A 20,975-nucleotide genomic window follows, 5' to 3' on the forward strand; every position below is an offset into this window, starting at 1 on the left:
TTCACCCCACACATCCTATCCGTTACCAAGACCTGCCGGTTTCACCTCTACAATATCGCCAAGATCCGCCCTTTCCTCTCCACCCAAACGGCTACCTTACTGTTACGGGCTCTCGTTATATCCCGGCTAGACTACTGTGTCAGCCTTCTCTCTGACCTCCCTTCCTCCTCTCTCGCCCCGCTCCAGTCTATTCTTCACTCCGCTGCCCGGCTCATCTTCCTGCAGAAACGATCTCGGCATGTCACTCCCCTTCTTAAACAACTCCAGTGGTTGCCTATCGACCTCCGCTCCAAACAAAAACTCCTCACTCTAGGCTTCAAGGCTCTCCATCACCTTGCCCCTTCCTACCTCTCCTCCCTTCTCTCTTTCTACCGCCCACTCCGCACGCTCCGCTCCTCTGCCGCCCACCTCTTCACCGTCCCTCGGTCTCGCCTATCTTGCCGTCGACCCCTGGGTCACGTCCTCCCGCGGTCCTGGAACGCCCTCCCTCCTCACCTCCACCAAACTGATTCTCTTTCCCTCTTCAAAACCTTACTTAAAAATCACCTCCTCCAAGAGGCCTTCCCAGACTGAGCTCCTCTTCCCCCTCTACTCCCTCTGCCATCCCCCCTTTACCTCTCCGCAGCTAAAGCCTCATTTTCCCCTTTTCCCTCTGCTCCTGAACCTCTCCCTTCCCATCCCCACAGCACTGTACTCGTCCGCTCAACTGTATATATTTTCGTTACCCTATTTATTTTGTTAATGAATTGTACATCGCCTCGATTCTATTTAGTTGCCATTGTTTTTACGAGATGTTCTTCCCCTTGACGCTGTTTATTGCCATTGTTCTTGTCTGTCCGTCTCCCCCGATTAGACTGTAAGCCCGTCAAACGGCAGGGACTGTCTCTATCTGTTGCCGACTTGTTCATCCCAAGCGCTTAGTACAGTGCTCTGCACATAGTAAGCGCTCAATAAATACTATTGAATTCTATTGAATTGAGGATGTCATCATTCAATTGAGTAGCAGCAGTGTTCTAAATCAAGACTTGTGAAGGACAGAGTGCAGAACTAGCGGCCCAAAGGCGATCTCTGCAATGGCACTTCTTTCCCTCACCCCTCTAGCAAGCCCGTCTGGGGAGGGAAGGAAGTAGTACAGTTTGAACAGTGCTTTACACACACGCACACATCCCCATCCCCCCCCAAAAAATCTAGGGGTGCTTTTGCCTGGAAGAAAATGAAGCTTTCATTCCTTTTGTGACCATTTCCTTTCCTGTAGTCCTTTTTAAAATTCATAGCAAAGTATGGCAGTGGCTGTGAGGACTCAGCAGGAATGGAACCTTAATATACAAGACCTGTCAATTTGATTCCATGACCCATTAGTGGCTGACAGGAAATTATGCTAATTATGATGTGCTCCTAAACCCCATTTTAGATGAAGACCTCATTCGCACACTCCAGAGCCTCCAAAGGGGGTCTGGATGTTGGGAAGAGGAATAGGGCCAAGTGGCATTTTTTTAAGCGCTTACTATATTAAGCACCTGGGAGAGTCCAAAACAATAGAGTGGTAGACATGATCCCTGCCCTCCAGGTACTTAACAGTCTTGTGAAGTATTGAAGAATGTGGGCATTCACATGCTGGCTTTCACATGCTAAGCGAGCATTCCCTCCCTCTGTGGTCATCTGTGTATTTTTTCCCAGGGCTTACTACAGGTGCTTTGCAAACCATTGGTGCTTAATATTCTTCAAGTAAATTTACTGAATCATTCTGTGGACCAACCCCCTCACCCCTTTCCAGAAACAATATTAGGTTTCTCTACAGGTAGACCATTGCCAGGTGATGTTATAACATCACTTTCCAATCTGCCACTCCAATGGCAGTCAGGGCTGGCTCCACCGTATGGTAAACTCAGCAACTACCTAGGAGCTATTCAGCTAATGGCACCATCTTTCTCTGTCTGATTTCCGTCTCTTGTCTCGTACTTCAACTGCCTTCTGGGGCCCTTCCTTTTGACTAGGGCACCAAAATGTTTTGAACTGTACAACCTGCTTGTTTGTGTGGATTCTCATTTAGCTTAAAGCAGCAGAACGGATTCATTTCCATTTAGCAGCACAGTCTCCTCCCTCAGGATGGCACCTGGAGAGTTTCCAGTACTCTACCAGTCTCGGCTACGGGAGGGAGAGTCAAGCAGAGGCCTACCCATTCCATTCCTAGCTTGGGCACTGGCTAGCAAGTGGAAGGCAATCTGCTACAAGTCACAACTCACCTGGGGTGGGCAGCAGCGGCACGAGAGAGAGTTGAGGCCGGAGACTCAAGTTTACTCCACGGAAGAAGGCAATGGTAAACCACTTATTTTTTACCAAGAAAACTCTATGGATACACAACCAGAATGACTGCAGATGGAGGTCGGGCATTCTGGAAGAGATGTGTCCATGGAGTCGTTATGGGTTGGAGATGACCCAACAGCACAAGACAAAACAAGACAAGCATGGCCTAGTGGAAAGAGCATGGACCTGGGAGTCAGATGACTCTACCACTCTACTCCCGTGTCTGCTATATCACCATGGCATAATAATAATGATGGCATTTGTTAAGCGCTATGTGCAAAGCACTGTTCTAAGCGCTGGGGAGGATACAAGGTGATCAGGTTGTCCCATGTGGGGCTCACAGTCTTAATCCCCATTTTACAGATGGGTTAACTGAGGTACAGAGAAGTTAAGTGACTTGCCCATAGTCACACAGCTGACAAACGGCTGAGCTGGGATTTGAGCCCATGACCTCTGACTCTCAAGCCCGTGCTCTTTCCACTAAGCCACGCAGCATATGGATAGAGCACGGGCCTGGCAGTCAGAAGGTCATGGGTTTTAATCCTACCTCTGCCATTTGTCTTCTGTGTGACCTTGGGCAAGCCACTTCACTTCTCTGCGCCTCAGTCACCTCACCTGTTAAATGGGGACTGAGACTATGAGCCCCATGTGGGACAGGGCTGTGTCCAAGCCCATTTGCTTGTATTAACCCCAGTGCTTAGTACAGTGCCTGGTACATAGTAAGCGCTTAACAAAAACCACAGTTATTATTATTGTCTTAATAATGTTGGTATTTGTTAAGCACTTACTATGTGCAGAGCACTGTTCTAAGTGCTGGGGTAGATACAGTGCAATCACTGTTCCACGTAAAGCTCACAGTTAATCCCCATTTTACAGATGAGGTAACTGAGGCCCAGAGAAGTGACGTGACTTGCCCACAGTCACACAGCTGACCTTCACCTTGGGTAAGTCACTTAAGTTCTCTAGGCCTCAGTTTCCTCACCTGTAAAATGGGGATTCAAAACCTGTTCTCCCTCTTAGTAAACTGCGAGCCTCGTGTGGGACAGTTACTGTGTCCAACCTGATTATCTTGTATTTATCCTAGTAAGCAGTGCAGTGCTTGGCATTTACCAATTACCACAGTTACTATAGTTAAGTTAGAATTGTATGAGAAGGTGCAATACAGACAAGATGCCTTTTACATTACAAAATCACATGCCCTATTACTTAGCCATTTGTCTCTCGTTCTCATTGTAGGTAAACTACAAGCTAAGAAGTCTGAGACTGCCATGCCTTATCTGGATTACATCATCTGTAAAATGGGGATTAAGACTTTGAGCCCCATGTGGGACAGGGGCTGTGTCCAACCTGATTACTTTGTATCTAACTCATTGTTCAGAACAGTGCCTGGCACAAAGTACGGGCTTTAAAAATACCATTAAAAAAAATTACGGAGGTTCCGTGAAATGACAGTGAAAACAATTTTAAGTTGCTGAACACAATATAATTACGGCTATTCTATCATCCCCACTGTCACTAAAATTTAAGAAAATCAGAGTGCTTTGGGATCTACTCTGATGGAGAAGAGCAACCAAAACACCTGAGCTTCAGACTGAGAAAACTGAACTCAGCTCAGGAGAAAGTCAACACCCTGACATACAAGTTTGCTATGAATAGGTAAGTAATATTATTAACATTAGGGTGGCTATTTTCGGGCAGGGCTGATGACAGAGAGCAGAGAATAGACTAGGCAGGGCTGGGTGAAGATGCTCCTTCTGAAAAAACTCCTAAATGTTTCATTCCCATAATTTCCTAGCTGATAATTGCTTGGCCTGTAGATTAATTCACTCCTCAACAACTTCCACTGGCAGCCCATTCCTCTCTGCAGTTGGATTTAAGACCCTCAATCAGCTCTTTCCATCCTATTTAGCCTGGCTCCTCTTCCTAGACACTCCTAGCACTCTTTACTCTAAAACCAACATACTCACTGAATCAGGGTGGCCTAGTGGACAAGAGCATAGGCCTGAGAGTCAGAGGGCCTGGGTTCTAATCCCAGATCTGCCACTTACCTGATCTCGGGCAAGTCACTTCACTTTTCCGTGGCTCGGTTCCCTCATCTGCAAAATGAGGATTTTATTCCTGTTCTCCTTACCTACCTTGTGAGCCCCATGTGAGATCTGACTATTCTGTATCTACTCCAGCACTGAGTACAGTGCTTGGCATATAATAGGTGCTTAACAAATACCAAATTATTATCATTATCATTAGTTTGTTCTCACCTCTCTTGATGCTGACCTCTTGCTCAAGCCTTCTTCTCTCCTTAGAACTCTCTTCCCCTTGACACTCATTCATTCATTCAGTCATATTTATTAAGTGCTTATTGGGTACAGAGCACTGTACTAAGCACTGGGGAAGGTACATTCAGCCGATCGCCGCTCTCACCGACTTCAAAGCCCTCCTGAAATCAGATCTTTTTCAGGAGGCCTTCCCAGATGAATCTCTCATCTCCCACCCAAGTCCACTGGGGGCAAGGAATGTGTCTGTTTATTGTTATGTTGTACTCTTTCATTCATTCAATAGTATTTTCCAAGCACTTAGTACAGTGCTTTGCACATAGTAGGCGCTCAATAAATTCGATTGAATTAATTAATTGATTTCTCCCCCATTCTGACAAATGAGCATTTCTCCTTCACCTAGGCACTTTGGCACAGACCCCTGACCCTGTCTCAACACACATTAATTTAAATGTGTACAATTTTAAATACACATCTTTTAAAAACGCTGTTGTTTGCCCCATCTGCAATTTATTTTAGAGACTGTGTCCCCTATTAGATTGTAAACTCCTTGAAGGCAGGGATCATGTCTGCTAACTCGACTGTACCATCCCAAACTCAGTACAGTGCTCTGCCCAGAGTAAGCACTCAATAAATACTACTGATTGACTGATCGATCTGATTGTCGCCTGTAAGTGCCTGACTTGTTTTTTCTCAGTCCTCAAAGTTTTTAATCGGAAAGAGAACGGGATTAGTGTAGAAAGGCAAAGTTCTCCAGGCTGTGCTGTTTCCTTTTTGACTTTCTTAATGTTGTTGCCTTGCCCCCCACCAAATTCAGATAAGAGAATATTCCGACTCTAAGTGACTGTTCCCCTAGAACTAGAACAACTACTTAATCTCACCTGGCTGCTTCAGCAACACTTCCTTGGGCCTGTTGTATTCTACTCCGGTGATATTAGGGAGCTGCTGTCCAAAAGCAGTTTGTGAGGCCCCAAGAAGACATGCTTCCCCACCTGTATTCCACAGGCTCTGTCGCTGTACACCGGTGAATTCCGTTCCATCCCTCAGCCCCACAGCACTTATGTCCATTGTTCCATCCCTCAGCCCCACAGCACTTATGTCCATAGCTATAAATTACAGACTATAAATTACAAAGATAAATTATTTGTTTCTAGTAATGACTGCCTCCCTCTCTAAACCGTAAACTTGTTATGGGGCAGGGAACCTGTCTACTGAATCTGAAGAACTGTACTCTCCCAAGCACTTAGTGCAGTGCTCTGTGCACAAAATAAGCCTCTCTATCTGTAGTCAATGGACTGGGGTATTGTACATATCTGAATTTTGCACCACCCCTCAGTCCCACAGCACTTATGTAAATAGCTATAAATTACATAGACATTAATTAATATTAATGCCAGCCGCCCCCCCCACTCCCTATAAGACTGTAAATTTGGATGATCCAAAGCGCTTAGTACAGTATTCTGCACACAGTAAGTACTCAATAAGTGCCACTGATTGATTGATCAAGTCTCCTTTGGATCATCACGTGAATGAGTAGAATTCTGGCCAACAAACAGAATCAAACTGGTTGAGTCGTAAATCTGGGATGCCTCAGAGCCATGTCTGCAAGGGCCAGCTACCTAGAGAATATAGAAGTGTTGCTTCCTATTCATAAACTTCTCTTTAAAATATGGGGGCAGGGCTCTCAACAGATGGAGTGAAAACTTCTGTACAACTGACCAAACCCCTCTGCAATTTCTGTTGTCCCTTGTCAGGAAATCCAAAACAGAAAAAAGCTAATTGCACAGAGTGTGAGGAACTCCTGCAAATATTGCCAAACTGTCATTTCTGCACATTGTTCCTGTTCTTTTCTCGTGTGCCCGGTGGTACGCATTACCTCACTAGTGTCATAGAATCCTTTCCCTGACAAGTGTGAAGAAGACCCACCCACCACTTGGCTCAAAATCTGTCAGCACATCTCTCTGGATAATTTTTTAAAATCAATTATGCCACAAAAATAATTAACAATCATAATGGGACACACGAAAACATATTGTATTTTTCCTAAACTCATATGAGGCTCATTATTTTAAAAAGACGCCTCAATTTTTTTTCTTCAGGATGACATTTTAAAAATAATTCCTATTGACACGTTGACAAACACGTATAAAACACAGAAAAAACATACCCTCTTTTAAGTGAAGAAATGGCCCCTGACCTATTTAATAACACAACCTTAAACCACTCAATGAAACCCTTATTAGAGGTGAAACAAGGAAGAGTAGAAACAAGAAATGTTTCCACTGCCTCTTTAAGCAAAGCGTATGTGGCTGCCTTATTCTCATACTGGCACCCATATATTGACCAGTAGCACAGTTCAATTAGCAGCCACTGAAAGAAGGAAATCTCTCTCTTTGTTCCCATTACTGAGGACGGCATTCAACCTTGGTTTAAAGGGTAAAGGGTAAAGCTCTGTGAAATAATATGTGCTTCTTCAGAATAATTTAAAATTAAGATAATTTAGGCTCAAATTCTCATTAACCTTATTGTAGGGACAGCTTTCAAATCAGGGTCCCTCAACAGTTCCACTAATATCAAAAATAAAATTTCATGGTTACATGAAGAGGAGGTTAATACTTGCATAAGACAGAGGGAAATAAAATTAATTTTCCCTCAAATAATTTTTCATTAATAGCAGCTAATGGAAAGTCAATTACTAGGAGGGGAAACAATTCTGTAGGGCTCATTCTAATAATCTAATGGAACCTCTGGTTCCTTTCTGGCTTTTATTCAAAATAACTTTTAATGTATCCTGCCCAGTTGATACTGAAAAAAGCAAGATTTTTGTAGCTAATGAAAAACTATATATTAATATTGACATTAGAACAATAGGAGGCTGGAAGTAGTGAAAAGGGGAAAGTACAAAAATCGATTTCCCTGTAATAAAAGAAATCATTGGTCATCAAACAGTGACTAATTATCTAGGAATGACCATTTTTTTTAATGAGATGGCAAGATTCTTTCTTTTGAGGATTTCCCTGAAGCAATTTCCCCAAAATCATGTGTTCACAGAAAACACACTAAATTCAGTACATTTAAAAACAGAAACATTTTTATGCAGAATAACAATACTCGCAAAACAAGAATTGGCTCTGGATTTAAAAATCATTTGCAGATCTACAAAGAGCGGGTCCTTCAGATGACTTACCCTTATCCACTCCACTGTTGAAATGATAGCTCTCTCTGATTTAAATTACCTTACTATTTCCTCCCGTTTCAACAATTCATTTATCAAGGGGGAAGGCTGCATGAAGATTTCCAACATAGCACCCCCTTAATACATTACCAGTTTGGGGTTAAATTCTCCCTGTAGATCCTTTCAATCCATCAATGGTATTTATTGAGTGCTTACTGTGTACAGAAAACTATACTATGCTCTTGGGAAATTAAAGTATAATAGAGTTGGCAGAGGGAATTCCTGTCCAAAGTGAGTTTACAATCTACAGGAGGAGAAAGACATTAAAATAAATTACAGATAGGTGGTGTTGTCTACAGTGATGGGAAAGACCAGGGGAAGATAGGGTTTGGATGGGAAGATGAGGAGCTCTGCTCTGGACATGTTAAGCTTGAGGTGTCAGCAGGACAACCAAATAGAGATGTCCTGAAGGCTGGAGATAGTCATACATGCATAGAGACACCAGGTCAGACAACCAGAAATCTAAATCAAGGAGTCTTAAGTGAAATAAAGAGCTGATCTCCAAAGTTAGATAAAAATAAACAAGTATAGTTACTTATGTAATAATAATAATGGCATTTATTAAACACTTACTAAGTGCCAAACCTGTACTAAGCACTGGGGTGGGTACAAGTAAATTGGATTGGACACAGTCTCTGTCCCACATGGAGCCTGCAGTTTCACTCCCCATTTTACAGATGAAGTAACTGAGGCACAGAGAAGTGAAGTGTCTTGCCGCAAGATCACACAGCAAACAAGTTGCAGACCCAGAATTAGAACCTATGACTTTCTGACTCCCAGGCCTGTACTCTATCCACTACCCCATGCTGCTTCTCTTATGTGGAACTTACCAGCGCAGATGCCTGGCTTACTGAATTCAACTTTTGGAACCTTTACACTAAGGTCAAACCAGAGGGTTTCTTCATTTTTTTTCTTTTTAATTTATTTTACAGATGCTGTTCCTTTTTACATATTGTTTCAAGCAATTCTTTTATTTCTCCTCCTCTTTGAATTCAGAATCTATTAACATAATTATGTTATGTTAGGACTGCTAATTAGCAGTCCTTTCACTCTCAGTTCATTTTATAGTATATCAATTTCCAGCTGGAGTTTTCTTTATCTGAAAATAAATGAAATACTTCGACACTCCATTTCTTATTCAAGTCTCCCCACCACCCCCTTTTTTTCTTTTCATTTGGGGAGCAACTTTGTCTGAAAACCTGTATTTTCTCTCTTGGACCAACTTTTACCTGACTCCCATTTGAGTACTGAGAACAGAGAGCTCCCTTGATCTTCTGAAGGTTTAATTTCAGGTCACTTAGCCCGCCCTGCTCAATGAACAACATGAATTTGCTGCTCTGGCCCCTAGTTCACGTGAAAGGCAGGGATAGGGGAAACACTTTGTTTTCATGGACGCCTCATGAGGTCATTCTCTTTTGTGCTTTCAGCGGGGAGCTTAACACAGCAACGACGAAGCATTCTACCTCATTTTAGGGCTTCTTCACACTACGATGTTCAAAACGCATTTTGGATATCTGTGTTATAAAATGGGTTTCAAATTTGTAAACGTTTAAGGGAGGATGAGGAAGGATCGTATAAGCTGATCGGGCTGAATTTCCACTCCACTGACTCCCTAAGTCTGTGCAACCCCCACTTCTATTTCCCCAGAGGCTATCCTATTCCCCTTAGCACCTACTCGCTTCTACCTTGCTATTATTGTTTAGTGCTTATTTAATAAATGTGAGGTAGATCGGTTTTCTTAACAACCAACAACAGACACTTATCTTGGCAATTGCTAATATTTGGCAATCACGATTCAAATGGGACCTTTCAGGTGGTTTGTGGTTCTTGTTTATCTTTCTTCCTGTGATCAAACCAGGTGGATGCTCCAAAGCATTTTTTATGGTCTGCTGCTGCTGCCTTTGAAAATTTTAATCAACTTTAAGGTATGTTATCATTAATATGCATATTCCAAACAGGAGATCTACAATTTAGGTTCTGTTTCTAGGTTTCTCTTGACAGTTGGGGATGGTCTGCTTGAGCCCCTCAACACTATTCAAGGCTCATTACTTGATATCCCACTGTGGATTCTTTGCTCCTCACTATAATTCTTATTGGATTTAGACCAAAAAATAAGACCTGTAGACTTCACCTATGAAGTCCCCTCCTCTAACCTTGTCTGGAGCAATGCTTCTTGTTGGTCAATCAGTCAATCCATAATATTTGAATGCTTATTGTATGCAGAACACTGTACTAAGCACTAGGGAGAGTACAATACAATAGAGTAGGTAGACACAATCATTCCCCAGAGGAGCACACAGTATGCTTTGTGCACCAAATGCTTAGTACAGTGCTCTGCACACAGTAAACCCTTAATAAATACCATCCATCGATTAATCCGATTGATTCCAAGGGGCCGATCACCTTCCAGAAGGCGGCTTGTCTGCCCCAACTCCCTCTGAACTGTCTATGGGAAAAAGGACCCAGCTTTCTGATTTGGCCCCACAGACTGTCAGCAGATGCCCAAACCAGCCTGGAGAGCATTTCTCCCTATAGGCTTAAAACAGATTTCCATTTCACCTCATTGTATTTCACAACTCAACTCCAGTTCTTCAGGAATTTTCAAAATTGGCCTGAAAGTTCTTCTCCTCAATTAGGCATCTCAGATACCTTTCTTTCCTTTTTATTCATTCCCTTCAGGGATGCTATTCCCTTTACTTCAGACCTGTGACTTTGGTCGCCTGAGATTTGTATTCAGGGCACCAGGTCCAGTTGGGTTAAATTTCATCCCTTTAACTTCTCTGTACGGCATCTCCAATTTCTCTTAACAGGGCGATCTCTTAATACAGTGGTCTACACACAATAAACACTCAAATGATTGATTGATTAGACTGATTGTACAAATTAGATGATGACGTTTTGGACCTTGAAAACATAGGGAATGCAACTGTCAAAAAGCAGTGTGGCTCTGTGAAATGATGAATGAATTAAAACTTAAAGATCTATGAATTCACAGACTTGCTCTGTAACCTTGGAGGAGTCCTTTACTCTCTCTGTGCCCCACTTCTAAAATGAAAGGCACCCTTTTTCCCTCATTAAGAAGGATCAGAAATGAAGTAGACTGCAGGAGAGTTCTGGGTAAATTTGGAGACCTATGCAAAAATTGAGAACAGTCAATTCTCCCAAAACACGTGTTTTCACCATGTGGTGTGGGTAGTATGCGATGGAAGACTTAGGGAATGCTTCTCCACCAACACGCATCTGTTAGGATAGAACTATCAGCCTACGACTGGGAAGGCAGATTCTTTGGCGAGCAATAAACTAGGAAAAGAGATAGATTCCAGAAACTGAGGTGGCCTCTCAGAGTAACACATTTCAGGGTACTGCCCTTCCCTGCCATCCTAAAGGCCTCTAGTCCTACGCTCAGCAGGGTAGATGAAGGCCCTTTTAGTCACTGTGGTGGCTGCCCAGAAGCATCAGAGAAGTGGAGGGTAGAGACTTGGGAGGGTAGAACCTTCATCTAATTTCTTAGAAGCTCTCTCTCCTGTCTCTCTTTCCTTTTCCCGGGCAGATAACTGGAAGTCTCTGGCACAGTCATTATGATGTGGCAGTGTCATGATGGAAAACTCCAAGAGTCATCCGGTGGCCCTGGCAAGAACCCTGAAACTGTCCTCTGGGAGCGGAGCACCCGCCCACCCACGCACTCTCAGCGCAGCAGCAATATAGTGGACGCTTCCTCTGCTTGGACACGGTTCTCATTGACTGGCTTGGGCAACAGAGCACAATGGCAAGTAATTTGTATACCATGAGTCTGTATATGCTTGTATTTGTGCCCCAGGGTGTATACTGCCTCTGTTCCTCCATTCTCCCATTTTCTTATTTTTACCCTTATTCGTCAAAACCTTCCTTGTTCAGCATGGCTTAATGTAAACTGCATGGCCTAGGAGTCAGAGGGCCTGGGTACCAATCCCAGATCTACCACGTGGCTGCTCTGTGACCATGGACAAGTCACATAATAATTCTAATGGTATCTGTTATGTGCTTACTATGTGCCAAGTACTGTACAAAGCACTGGGGTGGATACAAGCACTTCTCTGTGCCTCAGTTATCTTATCTGTAAAACGGTGATTTAATACCTGCTCTCCTTCCTACTAAGATTGTGAGCCCTGGGTAGGACAAGGACTGTGTCTGACCTGATTATCTTGTCTATTCCCCAGCACTTAGAACTGTGTTTAACACAGTAAGTGCTTAACAGATACTATTATTATTATTATTATTATTCAATTAACAACAGAGTATGTACTGAGAGTTTACTTTGGGCAGAACACTATACTGAGTCCTGAGAGAGTGTTTAGAGTTAATGGATATGAGCTCTGCCCTCAAGAATCATACAATCAGGTGGGGGAAAATGACTCGCAGATAAATTACAGGTATGGGGAGGCAATAGAATATAAACATAGGTATACAAGTGCCAAGAGAGCATATCCCAGTGCTCGTTCTTTTTTTTTTTTTTTTTATAAGTCTCTGGATATCCCTGGCTCTCTAGCTTCATCTTCCCTGACTTTTCAATCCTGACCCTGATCTACTTGAGCATACAAAAACAGTCCCCTTCAGAACAACTTTTTGCTTTTGGGTGATCCAATAATTAGAACTTATGCTTTAGTAGTTACTTTCCAAAGTTTATTTCATGCTATACTCATGCACGTATCCAAATATTCTTTGTGGATACACTGTTTTTCCCATTTTGGAAGTCTAATAAAATGTCTCAAAATAATTTTCTGCAGAGTATACATATAAATCTATATATGTATATAGATATGCACATCTATTCATAAAGAATATTACTTCTAAAATGTTCCTGAGGAACTTGACATTCAAGCTCTTCCTCACAGTTCAGGACTGTGAAAATATTCATAGAAATAAAATGTTAAAGCATGGAAGGCATTTTAATTATCAGACTATTCCCTCTCTCCCAAGAGCTTAACACAATGTGCTGCACACAGTAAGTGCTTAGGAAATACTATTGATTGATTATTCTCTCATTAGAATATTTAAAAGGGGCCAGATTTTATCTCTGAGTAGGGAGTAAATTGTTCACCTCATCTACTATGGCGTGTTTACTCTTTAAGGCCCTGGAGGCCATTTTGTGAATTAATTGCACTCCTTTCCCTGATCTCAAAAGGACTTAGAAGAGAATAAGATACACACTTAGGGGAAGAGCATTTGAACTTTCATATCACCAAGGAAAAGGTCTGGTCCACTTAGGAAAAAAAAGATATTTAAGAACTGTGTAATAAGGCTTGAGAGTGTCCTTTAAAAGCATGGTTCAAAACCACAGCAATTAGCATAAAGACTCTGGACCTCAAACCCCAAGGGAAGTGGGTGGCTCCTTTAGAGGGCTCTCTTTTTGAAGAGGGAAAACCAAAGGAAGGAAATCACTACTTCCTTGTACAGAGAGCCGTCACCCTTACAGATTTCCTGTTCAGTTCAGCACCTGAAGTGCTGTTTTTACCAGAGCGTCAAATGGCAGTGCTGTTCCACAAAACGTAAGTTAGTGATGAAGATGCTTTTTTGCGCAAATACAATGGAAGATGACACAGTTTTGATGGGGTGGGGAGAGGAAAGAAGGAGTCTGTTCTCCCTCTTCAGTGGACTGAGAGCCCCATGTGGGACGGGAACCCATGTCTGACCTGATTATCTTATATCTACCCTACCACTTAGATTGCTTGACCCATAATAAATACTTAACAATTGCTACTATAATTATTATCAAAGTCCATTGTTTAGAATTAGGAGATGGGTAAGAAGAAGAGTGAGCAAATCTTTCTGTCATTTTAAGGAATTACGAATTACATGCCTATAGGGGGTTTAGACTTGATAACTGTATCTACTGAAGGGTTTTACTTTAAGGTCCACTTTAAAACCCTTTAAGGTCCACTAGTTCTCTCACCACAGTGAAATGCAAAGCCAGACACCAGTAATACATTATTTCCCCATCTCCCATATCTGGTCCCAGTTTAGCCTTAACAAAAACTAATGACAATCACAATGACCATCAGGAAACATTAAACGAAGTCAAGACATCAAAAATACCATTGCAAAGTAATGCAAATTCTTCCTCTCCTTTGTAGACACAGTTTCTCTTTGACTTCAGGAAATAGTCAATAGTGGGAGGAAAAAATCACTCTACAAATTCAAATGTCACCACATGCAGTTAAGCTCCTATATTTTATTTATACATATTTTTAAATCATGCCCTTTTCTTAGAAATCTCTGAGAAAAAAAAATAGAGTCATGACTTGGTGATCACTTTGTGTTTGGTTGACAGCCTACAAGTTAAGGGAAGACTTGACAACTATCTGGTTGATTTGAGCAATGCAAATAACCAAACATGATCATTCTGATTCCCATATAGATATTTTGGCATGAATAATTTTGTCAGGATGTCCACACTGATCCAATTAACCAGACACGTGCCAAAGCTCAGCTTTTGCACTGCAAAGACATAGTCATTTAATAGCTTTCATTAGGGTCTTTTAGAATTGACTATTCTGCATATGCCTGTCTGTTTTAAAGGAGGAATGAAAATACCAACTCAGTTCAGTGCAGCCACTAAGATGCTGCCAGATAGTAATAACTTTCTGTTGCTGTGAACCTGAGCCAGAAGAAATCTGGTGACCTAGATAGTAATAGCTCTAAAACTGCCCCAAAGGCCTCCAATTGTTTTCCAGTTTGGCAAAAAAGTTATTTGTTAGATATTGAAATTAATTAATCATCTCAGCTCAAATTTGTGGAAGTGGAATAAGTTCCTAGAAGTGCATTCATTTCAGTTTGTTATTGTTGCTACGAAACAGAATGTTATAAAATAAGGGTGAAAATATTGGTCTCATGTATTTACTGGGAAATGGAAACACTACTGACAGTGAATGATGTCACTAAAAGCCTTAATAAAGCTTCATTTGTGCCCAACATTCCAAAACCATTTAATAACTTGTTTTGAAGCAATATAACCTTTTTTAAAGAACAAAAGGATAAACAATATTTGGAAGGCTACATAATGAAGAGGGGAGATAACTCTTGTCTGCTGTGTGACCTTCACTTCTCTGGGCCTCAGTTCCCTCATCTGTAAAATGGGGATTATACCTGTGAGTCCCATGTGGGACAGGGACCTTGTCCAGCCAGATTGCCTTGACTCTACCCCAACACTTACAAAAGTCCCTGGCACATAGTAAGTGCTTAAGAAAAGCCATATATTATTATAATTATCTCTTAAGAAAAACTCTAAGGACTTACAAGTATAGATTTGTTTGCAAACATGCAAAACCCTTCACCCATAACCAAGTTCAATTCAACAAGAACAAAATATACCACAAAAGAAGTGAAGAATAACCATTAAAATGTCAAATTAACCTTTTTTCCCCATTGTTTTATGCTTCCAAATCTTTGCAAAAAATAAACCAATCAAGAAACCACTATTATGATGAGAGGTTTAATTAAGGAAACCATCATGATAGAGACAAACTAGACTGAACCAGTTACTTCAAAAAATACTCGACATAGAATATGGCTTCTCTGACATATGATTAGGCAAAGTGACCTGATAAGTTTTATCTGTCTCAAACTTCTCAGCTTTCCCAATTTTCAGTAAAAGTGAAGGAAATCTCCAAAATGGAAACACCAAGGAGCAATGTTAGCTGGTTACCCAACTTGCTGACAACATAAAAGTATCTGTATAAGGGTAAGCTTACTGTTCCAAATAAACTGCATTGTGTAAAGAACAGTGTTTTCCTGAGACTGGGTTTACTGAACTGGAAAAAAGGATGCTTTGGCAGTAGTGTCCAGATGTTTTCAGGTGGGGTACGTAGGAAGATGTGTCTAAGAGAAACATTTTTCTCTGCAGAATGCCATTAGGAGACATATCTCAGCCTCATTTAATGTGTATGACCATTACATACAATCACAGCCTGGTGCCTGCATTAGCCATTTCAAAGGGGAGTCAAAACGCTACCTCTCTTTTTCAAAAGCTATATAAAAACTTCTAAGATACAAAAGAAAATACAAAGTGTAAGCGTCAAAAGCATTAAAATACTCATTTAAAGTAATTAAAATAATGTTCCAAATAATGGATTAAGGATAGGGAGAAAAATCCAAAAGAGCTGAAATATCTCTTTTAGAATTTTATATAGCATCTTCATTTTCCAAAGCATTTTTACTTTACATATCTCATTTTCATCTCACATCATATACTTACTTCCTGAGCCACACTAGGTAATATGCCCACCCATATGGCCTAAATTCCCTTACCTGAAAAATGGGAATTATACCACTTCCTCTTAACGCTGCTGGGAGGACTGAGTCTTAATAATTACAGCAGTGCCAGCATTTAAGGTGAACAGGATACAATACTCAGGGCCCAACCTTACCTTCCTCTGGTGATTCTTTGAAAAATCTTCATTCCTGTTAGGGTGCAGGACTTCCCTTCCAACTTCCAGCTGTGCTGGATGGTGTCTTCTGTTGAAGAAGAGGTGGTTTGTAACTGCACTTCGCTGAACATTCCATAAGCATCTTGAACAAGAAGACACAATCTAAAAAACAGCATGATATATTATGCTATTTAGTGATGTTTAGGTCAGTAGTAACTGCTGCTTCATTAGAAAAATGAACATGTCATTTCTGAATGGATGAAATGCACAGTAGACAAAGTTGAATTTACATCAAGGGAGGGATTGGTGCTTGCAGGCGTCTGGCTCATCAATTCCATCTCCTGCAGAAAGAAATAACTATAATTTGGGATAAAAAATTATTGATGAAAATGTACGGTGATTGAGGTAAAGCAAAAAACTGCCACTCAGTTTGAAAACATCTTAGTCACACAAAGACAGTCATTCACTGATACCAAATTGCACTGTTACTAGTTCAGTTCTGTCATAAATATATTCTGGTGATCTGTCACTGAGAATAGCTTTCAAACAGGAGCTAGACTATCCTAACTATTGAGAAATGTTAAGTGCATTTTTAAACCTAATTATCCAAATACTTTTCTAATGTAGTCCCAAGCAATTCTGGCATTTTTATCACTGTGGATAATAACAATATGCTCTTCCATCCCCAATGAATGGGGAAGATTAAGAAAATCCATCAATCAATAAACGGTACTTATTGAGTGCTTTCCAACACTGTACTAAGCACTTGGGAACTACAATATAATACAATTGGAAGATATGATCCTTTTGAACAGGGATTATGCCTACCAATTGTATTGTATTATACTTTCCCAAGTCTACAGTCCACAGGGAGACATAAATAAGAGAAATCACAGATATGGGGTGTAGTAGAATTTAAGGATACATATTTAAGTGTAGTGGGGCTGGGGTGAGTACAAGTGCTTTGCCCACAGTAAGCGCTCAATAAATACGACTGGATGAATCAAAATGCTTAAAAGGTACACAGCCAAGTGCCTAGGTGATTCAGAGGAAAGGGCAGGTAAGGGAAATCAGTGCTTAATTAGGGAAGGCCTTTTGGGGAGGATATGATTTGGGGAGGGCTTTGAAGATGGGGTGAGTGGTGGCAGACTGTTGGACATGAAAGGGGAGTTTCAGGCCAGAGGTAGTAGATGGGCAAGGAGTCAGTGGCAGGAAAGACGAGATTGACGTAAAAGAGTTGGCTGGTAAGCAAGTGGTATTTTTTATTTTAAAAGCTTTATTTAAAAACCAGTCATCCTAGAAGAGAACTGTTTGCTATATGAGATTATATATTCATATGAGATTACTCAACCGCATTTTCTGAAGAACTTTCAATGACAGCCCAAACTCCTTAATGCAAACATCCACTCAATTTTACCTCCCTCTCACCTGAGAACAAGTCTTTTTCTGTGCCAAATCAAGAAATGATCATTGACACTCTTGAGGGAAACTCCATGATCTATTTTTCCAGAGGACTTCTATTTTAAAAGTGAAAGCTAGAAAAGTCTGTGCTGGTGTCTGTCAAGTCCCTCCTTTTCATCCAAGAGAGCATACAATGGCACAGCTGCAAACGTCTTTCCAATGCCCTGCCAATAATTTCGACCTTGACCAAGGAGTGAGAGACAGTTTAGTCTCAAAAGTCAGTTGAGTCATTGGGGGTTTTTGAGCATAAACGTCTATTTGTACAAACCTTGCTCCAGCATGAGAGTGGAGATCCAATCTGGTGAATTAAGACCTAAACCACATTTCATCTGGACTGTCTTAAACATCATAACAACTACTAACCTATTTGAGCAGTCCTGTAACAGGAGATTCCTAACCAGACAGAACACAGATAGGAAACATTTCAGGTGTTCCTGTGAAAACCAGGGGTGAAAGACTATGCTGGGCACATGAAATTATCTACAGTAGATAGGCAGGAGAACATATATACTCATTTCCACATTCCATGGACTTTAAAGAAATCATCAAAGGCCAAATCTGGAGTCTTGTGCACTCCTGGAGCTCTTGAATAAAAATTGCCATTATTGTGGTTCTGCAAATTTGTTTCTCTGCATGAGTTCAAATATAAAGGAAAAATGAACCTAACTCTTATAATAATAATGATGATGGTATTTGTTAAGCCCTTACTATGTGCCAAGCACTATTCTAAGTGCTGGGGGAGATACAAGGCAATCGGGTTGGCCCACATGGGGCTCACAGTCTTAATCCCCATTTCATAGATGAGGCAACTGAGGCACAGAGAAGTTAAGTGTCTTGCCCAAGGTCACACAGCAGACAAGTGGCAGAGCCAGGATTAGAACCCAAGACCTCTGACTCCCAAACCCCTGCTCTTTCCACTGAACCACGCTGCTTCTCAATACAAATGTTCTTCTTGATCTTACCATTTTGTGAGTTGCACAGAAGTTTGTATAAAAGGTGGGAATATAACACTAGAGTACTGAGACAATAAAAAATACTATTGTCAATAAAGTATTACTTGCCCAGACAAACTTAGGTGGTGTTAAACGAGACTTCTTTTCAACAGAGGTGGAATCACCTAGCCAGTCACATCTCCAAATCATGTAATTGAAATCGGTTTTCCATTAGAGGCCTATCCTTCCTTACAAGCAGTGTTGTTATAAGCCGCTCTCCACACAACCACCAGGGGATATAACCTCTATTACTTGATGCCTTTGCCCTTTGCATATATCTAACTGGTCTCAATATTCCAGCTGACACCCCAGATAATTAAACCCCTTCCTGCTCCCTCTCCACCTGGACTGAGGTTAAGCCATCAAGGCTGAACAGACTAGGGAAGAAGTTCAACCCACAGTTCGTGTTAAATTTTCAAAGTGTTCCTGAGCTGATAACCAAAAACGTTGTTTAACTGGGGAGGCAAATTAATTTTGAAATGGTTAATGAAGATTTAGACATGTCAACTCCATCTCACTCTGAGGAATGATTTTCCAATGAAGGCCTCCTTGAATTTGGACAATGCAAATGCATCATTACAAGATGCCAAAATAGAAGCAGTTATGGTTTTTCAAAAAGAGCCAAAACCATGGTACTGAGAAGGCATGCATTAACTTTCAAGAGGATGAATTTATAAATACAACTGAAGGAGAGCCTAATGAAAAGAGGAACTTGAAGATGCACAGAGTTGTTCAGAAGGAGCTGGTCTGCTACAAAATGCTTTGAGAAGAAAAGAAGGCCACTGTTCAACTTTAACTGGACAAATTATTCTAACAAGTTGAAAGTACTTCCAGTCAGAACAGTTTCTATTTCCGCAGCCTCTGCAGAAACTCATTTTCATGTTACAACTCCTCATTCATTGAGAATTGTGATGTTAAGATTAAACAACATTTTGGTGATGGCAGCATTTACTATGTAAAGGAATTCCATATTCCTTTTCCAGAAGTTCTGGAGCAGATTCTTTACAGCATGTATAGCTATAGGAAATCATACTTCATGATTAAAACCCATTTTCAAGCAACATAACCTGATATGCCAGTGCCTACAACCAGACCAGGAAACAGCATGGCTGAATACAAAGGATAGGGCCTTGGCACTTGGGAGACACAAATTCTAGCCCAGGTCTGCCATTAAACTGGCCTAGGACTTTGGACAAATCATTTAACTCTTTCTGAGCCTTACTCTCATTTTTAGATTTCACCATGTACCGCAAAAGATGCACTAAGAATAAAAAGAAATATGTGATGTAAAAGCACTTTGTAAAAATAATTGTGCTATAAAGATTTGAGGTATTATATCAATTATTTGCCCACAATAAAGACTTTTTAAAGGAAAGTTCCCCAAAGACCCAGTTCAGTTTTTTTCCCATGATATTTGTTAAACATTAATATGTGCCAGTGTGCTACAAAGTAGAAAAGGAAAAAATGCAGTATGTCTTAGGAGTGTTTCAAATTAAAACAAAACTGAAAAATCCCACTTCCCCTCTGAAGAGGATTGGAAATTAAATGGGAGAGTTTTGCCACTATAAAAACTACATTTTACCCACAGTCTGGAATAGTGTGAGAAGTTCTCAGTGCCATATTTTGGGAAGGACACCATAAAGCTGGAGAGAAGGTAACCAAAATGGTCAGGTAGCCAGAGAAACTTCCATAGTGAGATTGACTGTAAAGTTAGGACAAGAGGAAGACTTCAATCAGTGGTATTTGTTGAACACTTATGTCCAGAGCACTGTACTAAGTGCTTGGGAAAGTACAATACAATAGAATTGGTAGATAAGATCCCTGCCCATCAGCAGCTTCATGCTATAGAAGGAGCTTACACTCCAGTGACATTTAATGGCTGAGAATTTGAAACAAATGAAAAGGAGACCTGTCTTCACACAGACAGAGGTTGTTACTTTGTTACTTTGAAACTGCAGGCTGAAAATATCAGTAGGTTCAGGAGGGGTTTTGTTAAATTCCCAGGGGGAGCAGACATAATGTACTAACTAGAGGGAAAGTTAAAATAGAGAGGGACCGTTGGAGATGTTGGATGGGTACATCTTTTCACATTAGATTGGATGGCAAAGATCCCAGCTATTCTTCTTAGTGATGATACCAAGAAGTTATCAATTCTAGGACTTGGAATTTGGGACTTGGAACTCGTTGTAGGCAGGGCATGAGTTTGTTGTTATACTGTATTCTCCCAAGGACTTAGTATAGTGCTTTGCACACAATAAGCACTCAATAAATACAACAATGAATGACTTTTCTAGGTCATCCAAATCAC

At 41.0% G+C, this 20,975-nt stretch overlaps 1 protein-coding gene and 1 non-coding gene across 6 annotated transcripts in view; one reads left to right on the forward strand and one right to left on the reverse strand.

Moving 5' to 3' along the window:
* Window positions 1–20,975, reverse strand: part of SPIDR (scaffold protein involved in DNA repair) — a 318,346-nt gene that overhangs the window by 33,906 nt on the left and 263,465 nt on the right. For all 5 annotated transcript variants that reach the window (XM_029068240.2, XM_029068239.2, XM_029068238.2 and 2 more), the window contains one exon: window positions 16,215–16,376. In XM_029068240.2, the coding sequence (XP_028924073.1) occupies window positions 16,215–16,376 (162 nt within the window). The remainder of the gene's footprint in view (window positions 1–16,214; window positions 16,377–20,975) is intronic.
* On the forward strand, window positions 2,094–2,233 carry LOC114813357. The gene has a single exon (XR_003761079.1). It is a non-coding gene; the product is annotated as a small nucleolar RNA SNORA7 (small nucleolar RNA).

Source organism: Ornithorhynchus anatinus, chromosome 7, assembly GCF_004115215.2.
Source record: "Ornithorhynchus anatinus isolate Pmale09 chromosome 7, mOrnAna1.pri.v4, whole genome shotgun sequence".
Lineage (NCBI taxonomy): Eukaryota > Metazoa > Chordata > Mammalia > Monotremata > Ornithorhynchidae > Ornithorhynchus > Ornithorhynchus anatinus.